This window comes from Ursus americanus, chromosome 1, assembly GCF_024610735.1.
Source record: "Ursus americanus isolate L20-20 chromosome 1, mUrsAme1.1.p, whole genome shotgun sequence".
In the NCBI taxonomy this organism is placed as follows: Eukaryota; Metazoa; Chordata; class Mammalia; order Carnivora; family Ursidae; genus Ursus; species Ursus americanus.
The window spans coordinates 94,373,660-94,389,000 of NC_142127.1; the positions used below are offsets into that span (position 1 = coordinate 94,373,660).

The window sequence follows — 15,341 nt, forward strand, 5'->3', positions numbered from 1 at the left end:
TGAGCAAAGGTCATAAGCAAAGCTTCTGGAAAGCGGTTGACTTGATCCATTCCCAAAGAAACAGAGTCTATGTGGAGGTGTACATGCAGGAAATGTACTGGGAATCAGTACCTCTGGGGAACCCTCTTCGGAAGATGAGTGGGCAGAGGGAGTTGCTCAGCTGTGACGTAGTTGCAAATGGCCTCTCATTTAGGAGCCGGGGAGCCGAGATGGCCATTCAGAGTTGTCTTGAGTTGGGGCAAGGAAGCCAGGCCTTTGCAGTTTCCACCATCCACCAATCATTGAGTGTGAGCTTCCTCTGGGCGGTGATGTGACCTTGAGCCAGAGGGACTCAGTTGAGAGCATTAAGCTGCCAGGAGTATCTGCAGCTGGAAGAACGGGTGTCTCAGTCCTCAAGTATGGAGCTGTTATGGGATCATAGCATCCACCACAGGTATGAATTCAGCTGGTCCTGATGCCTATGGGTTGGATTTGTGTGGTTGGAGAAAGGGGAAAGGGATCTTTCTGTTGGAAGGAGGCACAAGATAGGTTGTTTTTTTTTTCCCCCCAAGTGAGAGAACATCGTGGCTCTAAGTTAAGGGTACGTGTAGGCAAACAGGCAGGATAAGAAACTAGGAGGACAGCAAGGGGCTTCTTTCGGAGAATCTTGAGCATTAGTCATGCCTGTACGTCCTCATTTTCTGAACAAAATATCACATTTCAGCATATAATATCTATTTTTAACTATACATAATTTTCACTGATACAAATGTAGGAGTGGAGGATATGGGGACCACTTGTAATATGAGCAAATTTAAAGTGTGATTTGGGATCATTTGCACATTTGCTTTCAAATTTGTTTCATTTTCTAACTGGTGATAAGAGTACTGATTTTATATATCTATATATATCTTTTTATATGTTTCTGGAGTTCGACTATACTATAAGATGAAAAGTCAGTCTGCAAATATGGTAAAATCTTGTAGAGCAGCTTTCAGGTTTCTGAAAGCTGATACTTCCCTGTAATCTCTTCTCCATTTTTCAGAAAATGATATGTCATTCTGAAGGACACAGGCTAATTGACCCATTTATACTGATTTCTAAATGAATGAGAACACAGTTAAAATGGGGACCTACTGAGTGGGTTTGGATAATGGGCACTTGTTTGTAAGGTAATTATTACCAAGAATGCAGGGACACGTTAATTTTTTTACAGGCTGTGCATTTCACACTTTAAAATGAGAATGGAAAGAGCAGTGGGTACTGAGTGGGATGATGAATGGACGGCGGACAGAGCCAGGACTGAGCCCAAGCACTAGCTCCCCAGAGTCTGTGTTGGATACTTTCCAGGGTAAATAATGATAATGATGCCACTTGTCTTATTTTTATTCTTCCCATTTGTAGAACTGTGAAATTTACTATCATTTTTTTTCTTTACTGAGCTCATTTTGAGGAGTTATTAATTTGGGTAAGATGCTGTAGATTGTTTTAAGAAAAGTTATATAAAGATATAAAGAATATAAAATAAGAATTCAGTGTCTTGGCAACTGAAAATCAGGTCACTGGTTTACAAGGCATTGTCTTCTGCAAAGTACATTTTTCGGGATAGTTAATTAGAGGACTCCGTGGAGTTTTATACCCCGGTGTGCCTAGGAATCACGTGGAGCTGGGTATGGCTCCTGGGGGTTTCTATTTCAGAAAGTTTGATAGAGCTCAGAAATATGCATTTTAACTTGTGTCCTGCCCGATTCTGAAGCAGATGATCTGCTGTCCACGTCTAGTGATCACTATGCTTACCTAGAAAAAGCTTGTCTGAGCAGAGGTCTGCACATGCCTAGGTCTAGGCGGGAAATATAAATAAGAGGGCTGATCTGGTGTAAGTCAGTTAGGGCCTGGTGCCAACTCAGCAAGCTGGAAGGCGCATGTAAAAGGTCAGCAGTGCCTCGGTTTTAACTGGTTGCTGTCATTCGGGAATGTGAATCCCGAACTGCCAAAGAGCCTGATTCTTTAACAGATGCCAAGAAGCTGGAATTTTCTATGTCTCTGAATATTTAAGGGTTGATATCTCATTGAAAAAAACCTATAGACACGGTGTGCCACAGATAAAACATGTGTGTGCTGGCTTTAGTGTCTGAGAAGCCAGTTTGATGCATCTGGTCTAAAGAAGGAAGGAATACAGGCTCTGGGATTGCACAGGGCAAGTTTCAATGCTGTTAAGGCAGAGTGGTCTCAGTTCATTGTCTCTAGAGCAATTGGGTTTAAGCTACTTGCTCCATGAGGTGCCTGGGTGGTTCAGTCTGTTGAGCGTCTGCCTTCGGCTCAGGTCATGATCTTGGGGTCCTGGGATTGAGCCCCAGATTGGGCTCCCTGCTCAGTGGGGAGTCTGCTTCTCTCTCTCCCTCTCGCACTTTCTCTCAAATAAAAAAAAATCTTCAACTACTTAATCTAGGAACTACTTTGGGGCAAACCACAGTGAAGCCATTTACTATATTGCTGCTTGTGAATAGAATATTTGGCATTTCACAAGAGTAAAAATACTGTTTTTTTTTTTTAAAGATTTGTTTAGTTATTTGAGAAAGAATGAATGTGCATGTGCACAAGTGTAAGGGGGGGAGGGGCAGATGGAGAAGGAGAGGATCCTCAAGCAGACTCCCTGCTCAACTCGGAGCCTGTGGGGGGGGGGGGGGCTCAATCCCAGGACCCCAAGATCATCAACTGAGTAGAAAGCAAGAGTTGGACACTTAATGGACTGAGCCACCCAGGTGCCCCAAAGACCCCTTATTTTTGATCTCTTCTTTATGGATTTTATTTTCAGATTTGGACAGGCAGCCCATTGCTGACAGTGTCCTTGGGAAAGGGGGATGGATGGGTTGGGATGGGCTTAGGACTTGAGCCTAAAGGTGGGAACTGGGTGGGAACAATAGCAGGGGCAGAATCTTCCTGAGTTCTTGGGGCAGTAATGATGAGGAAATTAGATGAAAGGACCAAGATTCTAACCCAGCCAGACAGATACCCAGATCGCTGGAGTCAGAATGAAGGTGGGAGTGATACTTTGAACCGGAGGTCAGCTCATCACAGGGCGTTTTTTTTTTTGTTGTTGTTTTGTTTTGTTTTGTTTTTTTAAATAAAGCATTGGGCTCTATTTGAGAAAAGAGCAGTTACATGAATCTCGAGTGATCAGCGTTTTCATCTAAAATATCATTTTATCACTTCTGTGTTCACAGTATTTAAATATGTCTTCTAAGCTCTACCCTCCTTTGTGGCCCTCTGTGGACACCGGCAATTGGACTTTTGAAGGAGAAAAATGAACTCAGCCAAAGTCTCCTAATTGGAGTGGCTTTGGAATGGCTGCTGAGGGTGAATAGAAATGCTGTTCCCGAGCTTGCTTTCTGCATCTGGAGCTCGGTTCAGCTGCACTGCTGTGGTGTTGGCTGGGGCAGAGCGGTGGCTGGGGGAGGAGGCAGAATGTCTTAGTGGTTCCCGAACATGGTTGCACATCGGTCACAATTCACCCAGGATGAGCTCACGTGCTGTAGTAATAAACAATCCCTGAATCCTGGGACCTTAATACAACCAAATGTACTTTTTACTCAGCCTCTGTGTTCGACAAGATTAGTGGGGAGTGGTGGTGGTGGTGGGGTGTGTGTGTGTGTCTGCTCACTGTGGTCACTCGGGGACTCAGGCTGACGGAGGCTTCATTTCAGGGTGAGTGCTTCCTTGAAGGGATTCGGCAGAACCACTTACTGGCTTTTAAGTATCTGCCTGAAAATGACACATGTCACTTCTGCTCACATTTCGAAAGCAAGTGACATAGCCAAGTCTAACTTCAAAAGAGGCAGGAACATGCAATCCCTGCCACAAGTTTATATGGAATATCTGTGAGCAGCCCTATTAAATACCACAACCCTCAAGACTCTGATTCATTCTATCTTCCCCAATCATCCTACTCATGTAGACCCGGAAGACTCTGACCTGTCTCGTTGACCTTTGGAGGAACCTTCCAGCTGAGGGCGGAGTCCTTTTCCTCACCTCTTAAAGAGGCACCATACGCGGTGAGTGTAGGACTGCATGCAGCAGACGTCCAGCCCGAGGAGCCACTTTTAGTGGCCACTCACCCACTCTTCAAGAGGGAGCCAAATGCAAAGTAACTGTATTTTTTATTTCTATTAATAACAAAATACTTACATAATTTCACATCCCATTGCTTTTAAGAGCACATATATTACAAATAAAGGAACTCCACAAACTTTAAAGATTAGTATTTATCAACACTTTTGTACACATACACAAATATTTTAATATAACGGTATCTGAAATGTTATTCATACAATTTTAGCACTGTCATAAGTATTAACTAAAAAGGTTCTTTTAAATTTGGTAAAAACCATATATTTTACAATCTTCTATTTACATTTGAAATGTGCTTAAATGTTACAAAAACATTCACTTTGACCTTTAAAATATGTGTACTAGGACTTGGCATTGAACATATTGTAACTGACGGCAAACTTAGCGTTTGCTTTTGAGCTACACATTCACTGAAATTTCATGGCAAATATTCAGCTTGGCTTGATCAACGCTGCTCAAGAAAAAAAAAAACAAACAAATCATAAGAAATGTGCAAAAACGGAGGCTGGCAAAATTCTCAAGCTAGCGAGGTAAAAAAAAAATATTAACACTATAAAAACTTCGAATAAATTAGATCTTTCTCTTCCCGGAGATGAGCTGCAAATTCAGAAGGTTCCCTTCGAGGCGTGTCTGACGCAGCAGACCCCTCCTCAAACTTCCTCACTGGCTGAGATGGAGACGGTGGGCAGAGCCGCCCCGCTAACTACTGGAGGGCTGGTTCGCTCCGATCCGCGCTTTGATGGGTCGTCCCTGTACGTAATCTTCACAGGACGCAACACAACACGACAAAACAAAACCAAAATAGAGAAGTTCATGTTAATACTGCCAAGCACAAAATTAAAACCCAGAACAGTGACTTTTTTTCTTCCCCATAGGGGCACTGTGAGCTGTTGAAAACGAGCTGATCGGAGTGGTCCTGGAATTTTCTCCAAGCCCATGCCAGAAGCACTTTGGCAAGATTTAAATTAGCTTCACAATACCGTTCAACTATCAGATATAAATGTATACATAATGACTTTATGGTTGTATCTGAATAATTCCTGAATTTCATTTTATTCTAAAAGTTTACACTTTATACTGTCAAAATGCCAAACAAGGGAAACACCTGAGAAAGCTCATTTAAATGTTTGCATTAATGGAAATAGAAGAAAAAATACACCTTGACCTGATTTTACTTTGAAAATAATATTAATGTGCCTAAATAATATCTTCCTGTCAGATCTGTGCAAATAATGATATGTAAATACGATAACAATAGTAGAAACCCCAGGCACCTCTAAAATGTATCTCTGTAAAGAAGAGACTTAATGAATATTTCAAATTTCTAGTTATGAAGGTTTTTCCACTTACTTGACATATTACTATGGTTTAGCTTTAACCCTCTTCCAAAACAGATTAACACTTCTGTCTGCACAGAGCACCAAGCATCTGGTATCTTATACTGCCAATAAATTCTCCTTATGATCAATGCTACAAGTTCTGCTTAAATAATTTGGGAAATGATATGTCCATAGAGTATCTGAAACTCCCAGAGCAATATGCCTTTGCATCTTGCCTGCCTGGCACCGTAACAGAGTGGATGTTCCTTTCTCTGTATTTTATATTTGAGATTCGTTATTGATGTTGAGTTTACCATGCTATCATCATCAGTGCTGAAACAGATGCCAAATGATCATCTTATATTTATGTTTCATCCAGTTACTTCCATGCATCACTTTGGCCTCCATCAAAGGAAGCTTTTACGTTTTTTGGCTACTTACAAAACAATGTGGCATCCTGGCTGTCTACAAAGGTAGTTGTTGTCTCCCTGCCACTTTGGCAGCCCCAGCTGCTTCATCCCAATATCTCCATTTTACACACTAGCATCCGCTTTATCCTATTCCATCTCTTTCTGTATACTGAAGTTTCTTTCACTAAGAAGGGGCTTCAGGATACCCTCTTAGCTAAGACTATTCTGGACACTCTTGGAATGAATTGTATTAATTCTATTCCTATTATTTTTTAAAATTTCTATGTCTGTCTATCTATTCTAACACTATCTCTATTTTTTAAAGTTCACTGTAACTATATATGTAATTTTTCTTCCAGAACATGTCATGAGTATAAAGGTATGTGAATGAATTCATGCATTACAGATTATGGTTTGTTCATGCATTACAAGAATATGCTAAAGTCTGCCCACCCTTCCCTGCCCTAGAGTTTGAACCCAATCATATGGCCAGATGCCTTTTCATTAAAAAAATTGAGAAAAACAGCAAATACTTGTTTGTTGTTGTTGTAAATCTGAACTGAGAAAACACCCATTTTTAAAAATTCTAGGGACTTTGCAGATCTTAATCACTGGCTAGCTCTTTCTGATTTCAGGAAATTGTTCATTACAACCAACGAATAACACTTATCAATGGTTGTCATGAAAATAGCTAACTTCACTCTAGATATCTTGTAGTTTTGTTATGGACAATTTATACTTACGACTGATGATTATTAACTAGTTTCTCCTCTGGAATCTCTTTTACAGAGCTGGAAGTTAATACTTTGTTCTCATTTTAATCTAAAGTAGAAATTGGAATGCCCATTTAATAGAGCAAATTATCTTAAGGAAAACTTTTTTGAAGGTTTCATGTGTGTTGTCATGGTCTCACATATAAATACCAATGTGACAAATCCCCTGGATGAGGAGAACGTTTATCTTGCTTGCCAACAGATCTGTTTCTTTTACTGAATAATAAGTTCTGTGCAATCCGTCCGTTTCTTTTCTTTGCATCAGTTTCCAGGAAGCGCAAAGTCAAACTTTGCTTCTTTTAGTACAGGTTTCCCGGAGAAGAATTACTTTTCTGTCCTCCTAATCAGCTGGTTCTAACCTTTGTGCAAAAGATTTTTGTTATTGTTGTTGTTTTGTTTTTTGTTGTTGCAATTTGAGGTACACTGAATCTTTGTTTTGGATACAATTGACCTCAAATATATTTTACAGATTGGTAGAGTATGAATTTTCTTTTTAAAAGCTGAGTTGTTGGGGTGTCTGGTTGGCTCAGTTGGTAGAGCATGCAACTCTCAATCACAAGGTTGTGAGTTAAAGCCCCATACTGGGCATGGAGCCTACTTAAAAAAAAATAAAAGATAAGCTTTTAACTTTAATCGGCAAGCTTTTTTCTTCATATCAGCCTATCTCGAAATGGAAATAACGTTGTTCTAACTAAATAAACACTCAGAGAACACTAGCCACTACGGAGGTGTCTGGGGGAATGTGAACAACTAGGAAAAGACAGGCAGACCAGAAGGTCACAAAGGACAGGGTAGACATAAGGAATGAAAAACATACCACTTTTGCTTATAGTACTGAGGGAAATACTAGACACAGAGGAACAGAAGCTGTACAGACACGGACCGCGACAGAGCTGCCAGGAAAAAAAGAGAAAAGCATTTTTGCCCGAAGTTTCAAGGTCAGATGCAATTTATAGCTTGAAACAAGCATTTCTTCACCACCTTTTCCCAATGTAAGATCCACTGTTTGTTCTTCTTGTTTCACTCTCAGATTTAGGATTACCCCCATGCAATCGAGGCATCTCTCTTGAGTTTTTAATTCCCATCACCCCTTTATAATCCCAAACCACTAATGATAATCCCTCACTGAGGAACCCTATCCAGGGAGATTAATGATCTCCAACTTAAATCAATTAGCCAATTTCTTCCTCTAGCTACTTGGGAGAGTTTAAAATGTGGGTAAAAGGAGATGGAAAAGAAACAAAAAATGAGAAATGCACTTGGAAGAAAATATTCATGCGATACATATCATGCTTTGTGAATAGCGTTGATAGTGTTAGGCCGTTTAAAAAAACGAAGGGAACTAACTTTTAATGAGTGGCTACTATGCACCAGGCACTGTTAGGAGATTATTCAAATTTTCCTGCTCAGTGATTCTGTAAAAAGCACATCTAACTCCTGGAGGAGACCATGGGGTAGTAAGATGTCCAGGTTGAGTGTGAGAGTTGATGGATGCTGGGAAGCCAAAGAGTGGCACTTGGCTTTCGACCCCTTGATTCTCTGATTAATGAATATCCAGATTTTGTGCACAGCCTTACGGAACATGCTGGAAGCATGGATGACTTGCTGGTGGGGTAGAGGATTAAGTTTTACCCAATTCTGCACATCTTCAGGAATTCCCAGCCTCTGTAGATGCAGTCTTGACCTTACCAAGCCATGACCCTAGACCTCGAGTTCTTCCTGAGTATGGAGCAGAGACCCCTGGTGGCAGAACTGTGGAACTCCATCTCACAGCCATGGCGCTGTGAGGTCCTACATCAGGGGTGACAGGAATGGCAGCAAACCTAGTAGAACGTCACGCAGTGTTCCTTGGTGTCTAAAAGGTTCCATATATTCTAGAAAGACAACTGCTTATATGGTGTGGATAAACATACCTGCAAACTTTGGAAATTACCTGGGTTCTCAATCTTTTTTTTTTTTTTCCTATAGATTTTTTTTCCCCAACTTGATCTCTGCTTTGAGAGGCAAGGGGTGTTGTACGTGGAGAAGTGAGCAACTCAGTGCTTATGGTGTTCATGTAAGAAAAGGGACATTTACAGTCCTTCTGCCATGGGGGATAGAATGGACAGTTCTTTGAACCGGCGGCGCGGGCCAGCTCAAGCCAAGCCTTACCTGCTCATTCATGACTGTGGAGAGCTCACTGAGCATGTCCTTATAATGGGACCTCAGCTCCTCCTGGTACTCCAGCTGGTCCTCCTTGATGAGCCGCTCGTTCACATCTAGGGCCTGCCCGCACGCATCTGCAAATTGCCTTTAGTGACAGCAAAAAGCAAATTACCAATCAGCCGTAGAAAGTGGCGGCTCCAAGTCAGGCTGCGGAGAGACTCTGCTCCCTGGAGGAGGTGTGGTCAGGTGGCTCCTGCCTGAAGGGGCTCCAGAACATTCCCACACAGAAAAACTTACCTGAAGATTTCCTTCAAAAGTTTTACTTGGTTGTCAGGGTATCTCTTCGCATTGGTTTCTTCAAGAAAAGCTCGTGCGTAGGCCATTGGCCCAGCATTAACCTATTGGGGAGAAGAGAATTGGCTTGGACCATCCCATCTCCTCCTTGGATGGCGCCTTCTCCACCACTAGAAGGAGAGGCACCAATCACACAGCACCCAAATCCTCTCGCAGAGCCCAGTGACCTACTGATGTGCTGTCTTCTCTGCCATCCCCCAACTCAGTGGTCAGTAAGCTCCCGAAGGATGCACCTGAGTGCCTTACTCCACGGCCACCTCCGCAACTGTCACTTGCCCATCATTTCACATTTTTGTCATAGCTGCCCTTGGCTTGCCCCATTATTTTCTCACTATCTTTGGCAACTAGACTCATTTTTACTTACTGAAATACATTTAATTTTAACATCTGTGAAATCAAATGTCTGATGTGCTACTTATTATTTTTTTTTTCTATTCACATCACAGGAAACACTGAACTATTAAGAAGAGACATTCCACGGTCGTGGTGGCGTATGCCCCGCCCTGGGAAACACTGTTTGACCTCATTCCACCTGACAGTCTGGCCTAGATTCTGGCCGGAGGATGCGTTTATCAGATTTGCTGAATGAATGCACAATGCCGGGTCCCGTTCACGAGCACACACATGAGTGGGCTCACACTGGTGAAGGAGTCCATACTCTTTAGTGTTTATAGCCTTTTACTGTGAACTGTGGGGCTTGGAAGGAATAAGGTCACAGAAGAAGGCGGCTAATACTGTATTGGAGCTGTCTTCACATGCCCCTGCGGGTGAGGGATCGCCAGCATGGTAGAACGAGTAAACGTTACGGGTGCTCTCCTTTGCTTCTCCAGATCACCCAATGTCCACTTCCCTTGACACAGCTGTGCGCTGAGGGAAGCTGTTGTCTGGAGTATAGCAATGGTTCTTTCGCCTTCTGGCTTTAAAAGATTTATTATTATTACTATTTTGAGTCAGCCATGGGTGACACAGATGGGAGGTAGGTGGGGAAGCGGAGAGCAGGTTAATATCAGGATGAGCATTACTGATTTTTCCTTTTGCCTTGGGCTCCAATGTAGTTCCACATGGCCTGCCTTTATCTCAAATGTGAACACTTAGTTCATTATACATTTTTGGCATCAGTTTTTTATTTTAACAATACTGCATTAATACTATCTTATCTTGGGTACTGAGTTTTTTGATGCCCACTTAAATTCTGTGCCCAAGGTGAGTGCCTCACCTGTCTCTCCCTAGTCCCACCTGGTCAGGGTCTTTTTTGGCCCCAGGGTTTCCTCCTTATGGTCCTCTATCTAGCAGAGGCACGTCTGTCTGTCTCAGCAACTGGCTTTCCCAGCTTTCTCTCTCTGCTTCCATTCACTCTTCTCTCCCCTCAGTCTTCAGATCTAGGGGGTAACATTCTTGCTAGTGCCTGCGCCCACCTTGTTGGTTTTCCTAAATACTGCTTATGCTTTTGCAAATAGTCTGTTCTATTTTCTTTAGTCATCCACTGCGAGCAGGCCATCTGCTTCTTCTCAGGCCTCTGATAGATAAATACCAACACACATCTTATGAACTATTACACATTTTCAAAAAAATTTGTTTTGGGACATGTTCATAAGGCTCTTACTGACAGATATTTATAAGAGAGCCATGTTTATTATTCATTAATTAATTCATTGGTTAGATTTTAGAATATAGAACATAGTTTACCCAGAGAAGATGGGAAAGGAGGATTGAGGAAGAAGAAATTTTATTTCGGCTAAAATTAAAAAAAAAGGTTTATCTCCGGGTGTTTGCCACCATCCATGCGTATTTACAGTGAAACAAAATTTTAAAGACTCAGATAAAATTGCTGGATGGTATCACACAGAGAAAAGTGTCTTTTATCCCCTTTGTAAAAAATTTCTAGGGTGTTCTATACCAGGTTCTACTTTATACCAAGTGCGTCTCCGCTCTGACCGTGCCTACCTTCACGCTGACGCTGCCTTGGACTTTGAGCTGCAGTCTGATCATGTCCACCTCGTCCATCGTGCAAAGCTGGTTAAGCTCAGAAACTTTTTTGGACATCTCATCAATCGCCACTTCGATAGGATTCAGTTCTGTGCTTGACTGGCTTATGACTTGTATTCTCTTCTTCACATATGGGAACAAGTGACTCGCTGCACAAAAGCAACGCAGAGAAAGTAAAGGTTGAGGGTTAGTGAAGAGTCTGGAGCGCCCCTGAAGGTCCAGACGATTTTTAAAATTTTTTTTTTTATTTTTACTCATGCACCTTCCACCCTGCATGGTTTCTGTGTGAGTTATTTTTCTGTGGTGTACCATGGTGTGCGACATCTCTTAGCTTTGGGCCCAGCTATTGTCTCCTGGCATGCTCTTCCACACTTGGCCAGCCAACAAGTCCTTCTCCTGTGGGCTGGGTTAAGGCCTTTAGAGTCTTGAAACACTGGAAAGATTATAGCTTCCCCCCCAACTTATAATTCAAATAAAAACTATACTAAACCACACTAAACAATGCTTAAATGTATACTCCATAGCATATATTATAATAGCTTTGTTCTAATTTTTTTGATGATAAAAGTTCTGGAAAAGTTTACTGAAGATGAATGTTTCCTATAATTTGGGTCACTGCTATTCAGGCGCCATCCAGGACTGCTCACGTCTCAAGATTTGTCCAGAATACCTTTGCGCGTCTTTCTCCTCCGTCTGCCTTAGGAGCCCCTGGCGTGCATTCCCATTTTCTTTCTCGTGCTATGCTCACCTGGATTTCTTGCTTTACTTGGCTTTCTCCTACCAGACTGTGACCCCCTTGAGGGCAAGACTCGTGGTTCATTTATTTAAATTCCCAAAAGAGTGCTCAGCACCTCGTGGGCCTTCATGGCATGTTTGCTGAATACCTGAAAGGATGACTAGCTCATAGAACAGATCTAGACGGTACTGGAAGGGACGTGGGAGGTCATCCCCTGCCTTCAGTTTACAGATGAGGAGCCTGAATTCTAGAGTGGTTTAGAAGCTGACCCCAAAGCACACAATTCTGAGAGCTGCTAACCCTGAAGTAACTGGGGGCAGGCTCAGGGAGAGAGCAGGGGGAAGCTCAGAGTGCCTTTCCCAGGACACGGACACCATGACGTTGACGGCCGGAACGTCTACAGGGAAGAGGTGCATAAAGTAACCCTACTGAGAATTTCTCTTCTGATTGACTTCCCGAGGGAGGGGGAGGCGGCGCTTCTTCCCGGCAGGAAACACCGCGAGAGCCACTAAGTCCCGGAGAGAAGGGTCGGCATGGCGCCGCGCTTACTGGTCAGGATTGTGCGCCGCTTGCACTGCTCCTCCACCCCGCCGTGCTTCTTGCCCGACAGCGTGAAGGGCGTCTCGAAGACGAAGCGGTTGATGTTGTGGTGCATTTCAAAATCCGTCTTCCGGTCCTCTATTTCCTTTTCCTCAAAGAACGGCGTGACATAGGTCACCTGGATGTAGGCATATTTGGGGTCCAAATCCTTGGGGTTTACCTGGATTAACACATATGGCAGAAGAAGGAGTGGTGAGTTCCAAGTGCTCCTGGAAGCAAGCAGGAAGCTCTGCGTTCCCCCAGCTGGCATGCCAGGGGCCTGTCCCTGCCCCCTTGGGAAAAGACAGGCGATGGGATCATCTCAGAGCTGCGTGAACTGAAGCAAGAGGAAGGGGAAGTGGCTGGACCGTGGTCAAGATGGCTGCAGAGGTGGGAGTGGAGCCAGCCCTCCAAGTAGCTGAGGATCTTTGAAACCCAAGATCATCTAATCTTTGATCTTCTTTCTCTTCTGTAATGAATGTCCCTACCTTTGTCTAGCATACAAGATTCTTGAGAGTAGAAATACAGCTCTTGGTCCCTCTATGCTTCAGCCATGTACCTAGACTGGGGCCATGGGCTCTGGGCTTGTAATGCAGAAGGAGGTTCTTTAAGAGATTAACTGATCAGCCTACCGCATGACTGCCAATATTTTATTCTCAGTTTCTCTAATTCTTTCTCTTCTCTGCAATAAATCATCCTAGTTTCTTTACTAACTCTGCTTCGGTGAATAGCCTTCTCATACAGCAAGGAAGGCAGGCTGGGGGTCCCAAGAACAGCCAGGGAACGGCTCTTGCTGTTTTTCAAGGTTGGAAGAGATGAGTCTCAGCCTCTTTTCTAATGATTTCTGGAAGAATGTTCCAACTTCCTCCAGCTTTCTCCATCTGTTTACCTACTCGCTGCCTATCCGATTCCAGAGATTTGAGGAAGCTCGAGAATTTGGTAATGCTTCTAAAATTACACTGTAAGATAATTGCAACCACTCTACAGATTAAAAAAACAAAAAACAAAAAGAAAGGAGATTCAGAGTGGCCACCCAGTTTCTCCAAGAGGGATCACCAGCTGATCGGTGGTCTTCGGGTGGAATGAAGACTCCCGTGGTCTGACACCAAGTTCGACATTTTTTCTCATCCCACTAGCAACTCTGGTTGTGCTTCCTAATTAGGAGAGCCACTGTGAGGGTGGTTCCAGCTCTGTCCACCTTCACCGGGAAGGAGAGTGTACCTTTCCAGCTAACGGGGAGAATGATGAGCACATCGTCACAACTTAGCCCAGATCCAGCGGTCTCAGGCCCAGACCGCTTCCAATACGAATTACGTAAAAGAGGACAGAGGAAAAAGACCTTTCCTTTGTGGCCTAGGAGCAGCCTATACACTTGAGCACAAACCAGCTTTTCCAGCTCGCTCGCTCTGTCACCCTCTTCTCTCCAACCTGTGTTTCTCAGACCTGCCACACTCCAAACACACCTCCCCTTTCATTCTTCCCTGGCATCGCCTGTGCTGGGCTTCTCAGAATGCCCTTTGCTTCCAGCAAACACCTTCTCACTCTGCAATTCCCAGAGCAAACATTCTTCCTCTGTGGAGCATTGCCCAGCCAAGAATGAGCTGTTCATGGAGGCCTGAGCTTCTTCCGTGTGATTTGGACCATGTCTCCCGTGGTACTTCACTGGACTCTATTTAATTAACTGTTTGCATGTATCTTTCTCCTCCTCCTCCTCCTCTTCTTCTTCTTCTTCTTCTTCTTCTTCTTCTTCTTCTTCTTCTTTTTAAAGATTATTTATTTATTTGAGAGAGAGCAGAATGAGTGAGAGACAACACATTGTGGGGGGGGGGGGCAGAGGAAGAGGGAGAAACAGGCTCCCAAGACTGGGATCATGACCTGAGCCCAAGGCAGATGCTTAACCGGCTGAGCCACCCAGGCGCCCCGTATCCTTCCCTTCTTAACCCCATGTGAACCTTGAGTTCTGCAAGGAAGGGACTCCATGTGTCCCAGCTCCTAGTTCTGGGCCTGGCATGCAGTAGGCGCTTGATAAAAGTTGGCTAAATGAATGAAAGCATATTAGAAGATTCTGAGTAATCCAATGAGAGGATGTAAACACTTGCTTCATGGAGCCATGAGGAAGTAAAATGAATGTTCGCAGGTTAATTCAAGTCTGCCACTGTCATAGACGACAGATTTCAAAATTGGTATGACTCCTGAAGACCTCCATGACCGAATAACTACGTTTTGCTGGGTTTCCTCCAACTCCGCCATTGGGCCCAATCGCTTTAACCCTTAGATTGTTATTCAAATGCAAATAACCTATGGCAGAAGTAGAGAATTTAGTAAATTGTTTCTAAGACTACCTAAAAGTTACTCGAATAAACATGTATAACGTTATTGACAAAAAGAAAAAAAAATCACCAATCAACCCACCAATAAACAAACAAGCAAAACATCCAAAATAATTGAGGTGGTTTACTTTGCACAGTCAGGCAGAGAACGAAAACTTTAACAAATATCGTTAAAAAATAAAAAAAAATAAGTCAATGCCTTACATTTGCATGAATACTGATTTTCCTTTACCTTGTTGGAATCCTGGATTATTTTCACATTGTCTGCTCCGAATTTATCTGCATAGAGCTTGAGCAGTCTTTGGGAAATCTCAGAGAGGCCCGTCAGTTTAGGCTCTTTATAAATATACTCTTTACCTTCCTCCTCTTCAAAAAAGCCCTATGGGAGAGACATAACGAACCACCAACTTTATTAGGGAACTTGGATTGCAAATCACAAGCAAAACAAATACATCCAGTCTTTCGTTGTCATCCAAGCCATTGACTAGCACCCTATAAAATTCACAGAAAAAATGTCAAGTAAAGAAAACAAAATATCATGTTAGAATCAGTCATTAATGAAACACTCTCGACCAGGCCGAAGACCCTTATGAGATAATCTT

General features: G+C 43.0%; 1 protein-coding gene and 1 long non-coding RNA gene across 5 annotated transcripts in view; one reads left to right on the forward strand and one right to left on the reverse strand.

The window, feature by feature from the left end:
* Positions 1-281: 281 nt before the first annotated feature.
* On the forward strand, positions 282-5,210 carry LOC123778127 (uncharacterized). The gene is made up of 3 exons (XR_006775798.2): positions 282-433; positions 3,935-4,031; positions 4,983-5,210. It is a non-coding gene; the product is annotated as an uncharacterized LOC123778127 (long non-coding RNA).
* Positions 4,118-15,341, reverse strand: part of DOCK10 (dedicator of cytokinesis 10) — a 260,353-nt gene continuing 249,129 nt past the window's right edge. For 3 of the 4 annotated variants that reach the window (XM_045775338.2, XM_045775336.2, XM_045775339.2), the window contains exons 51-56: positions 14,972-15,118; positions 12,380-12,590; positions 11,053-11,243; positions 9,052-9,152; positions 8,761-8,899; positions 4,118-4,868 (exon numbers count right to left, since the gene is read on the reverse strand). In XM_045775338.2, the coding sequence (XP_045631294.1) occupies positions 4,758-4,868; positions 8,761-8,899; positions 9,052-9,152; positions 11,053-11,243; positions 12,380-12,590; positions 14,972-15,118 (900 nt within the window). In that variant the 3' untranslated portion in view covers positions 4,118-4,757. Of the gene's footprint in view, positions 4,869-7,426; positions 7,503-8,760; positions 8,900-9,051; positions 9,153-11,052; positions 11,244-12,379; positions 12,591-14,971; positions 15,119-15,341 lie in introns of all 4 variants that reach the window. The other variant, XM_087863926.1, reaches the window with a different exon arrangement.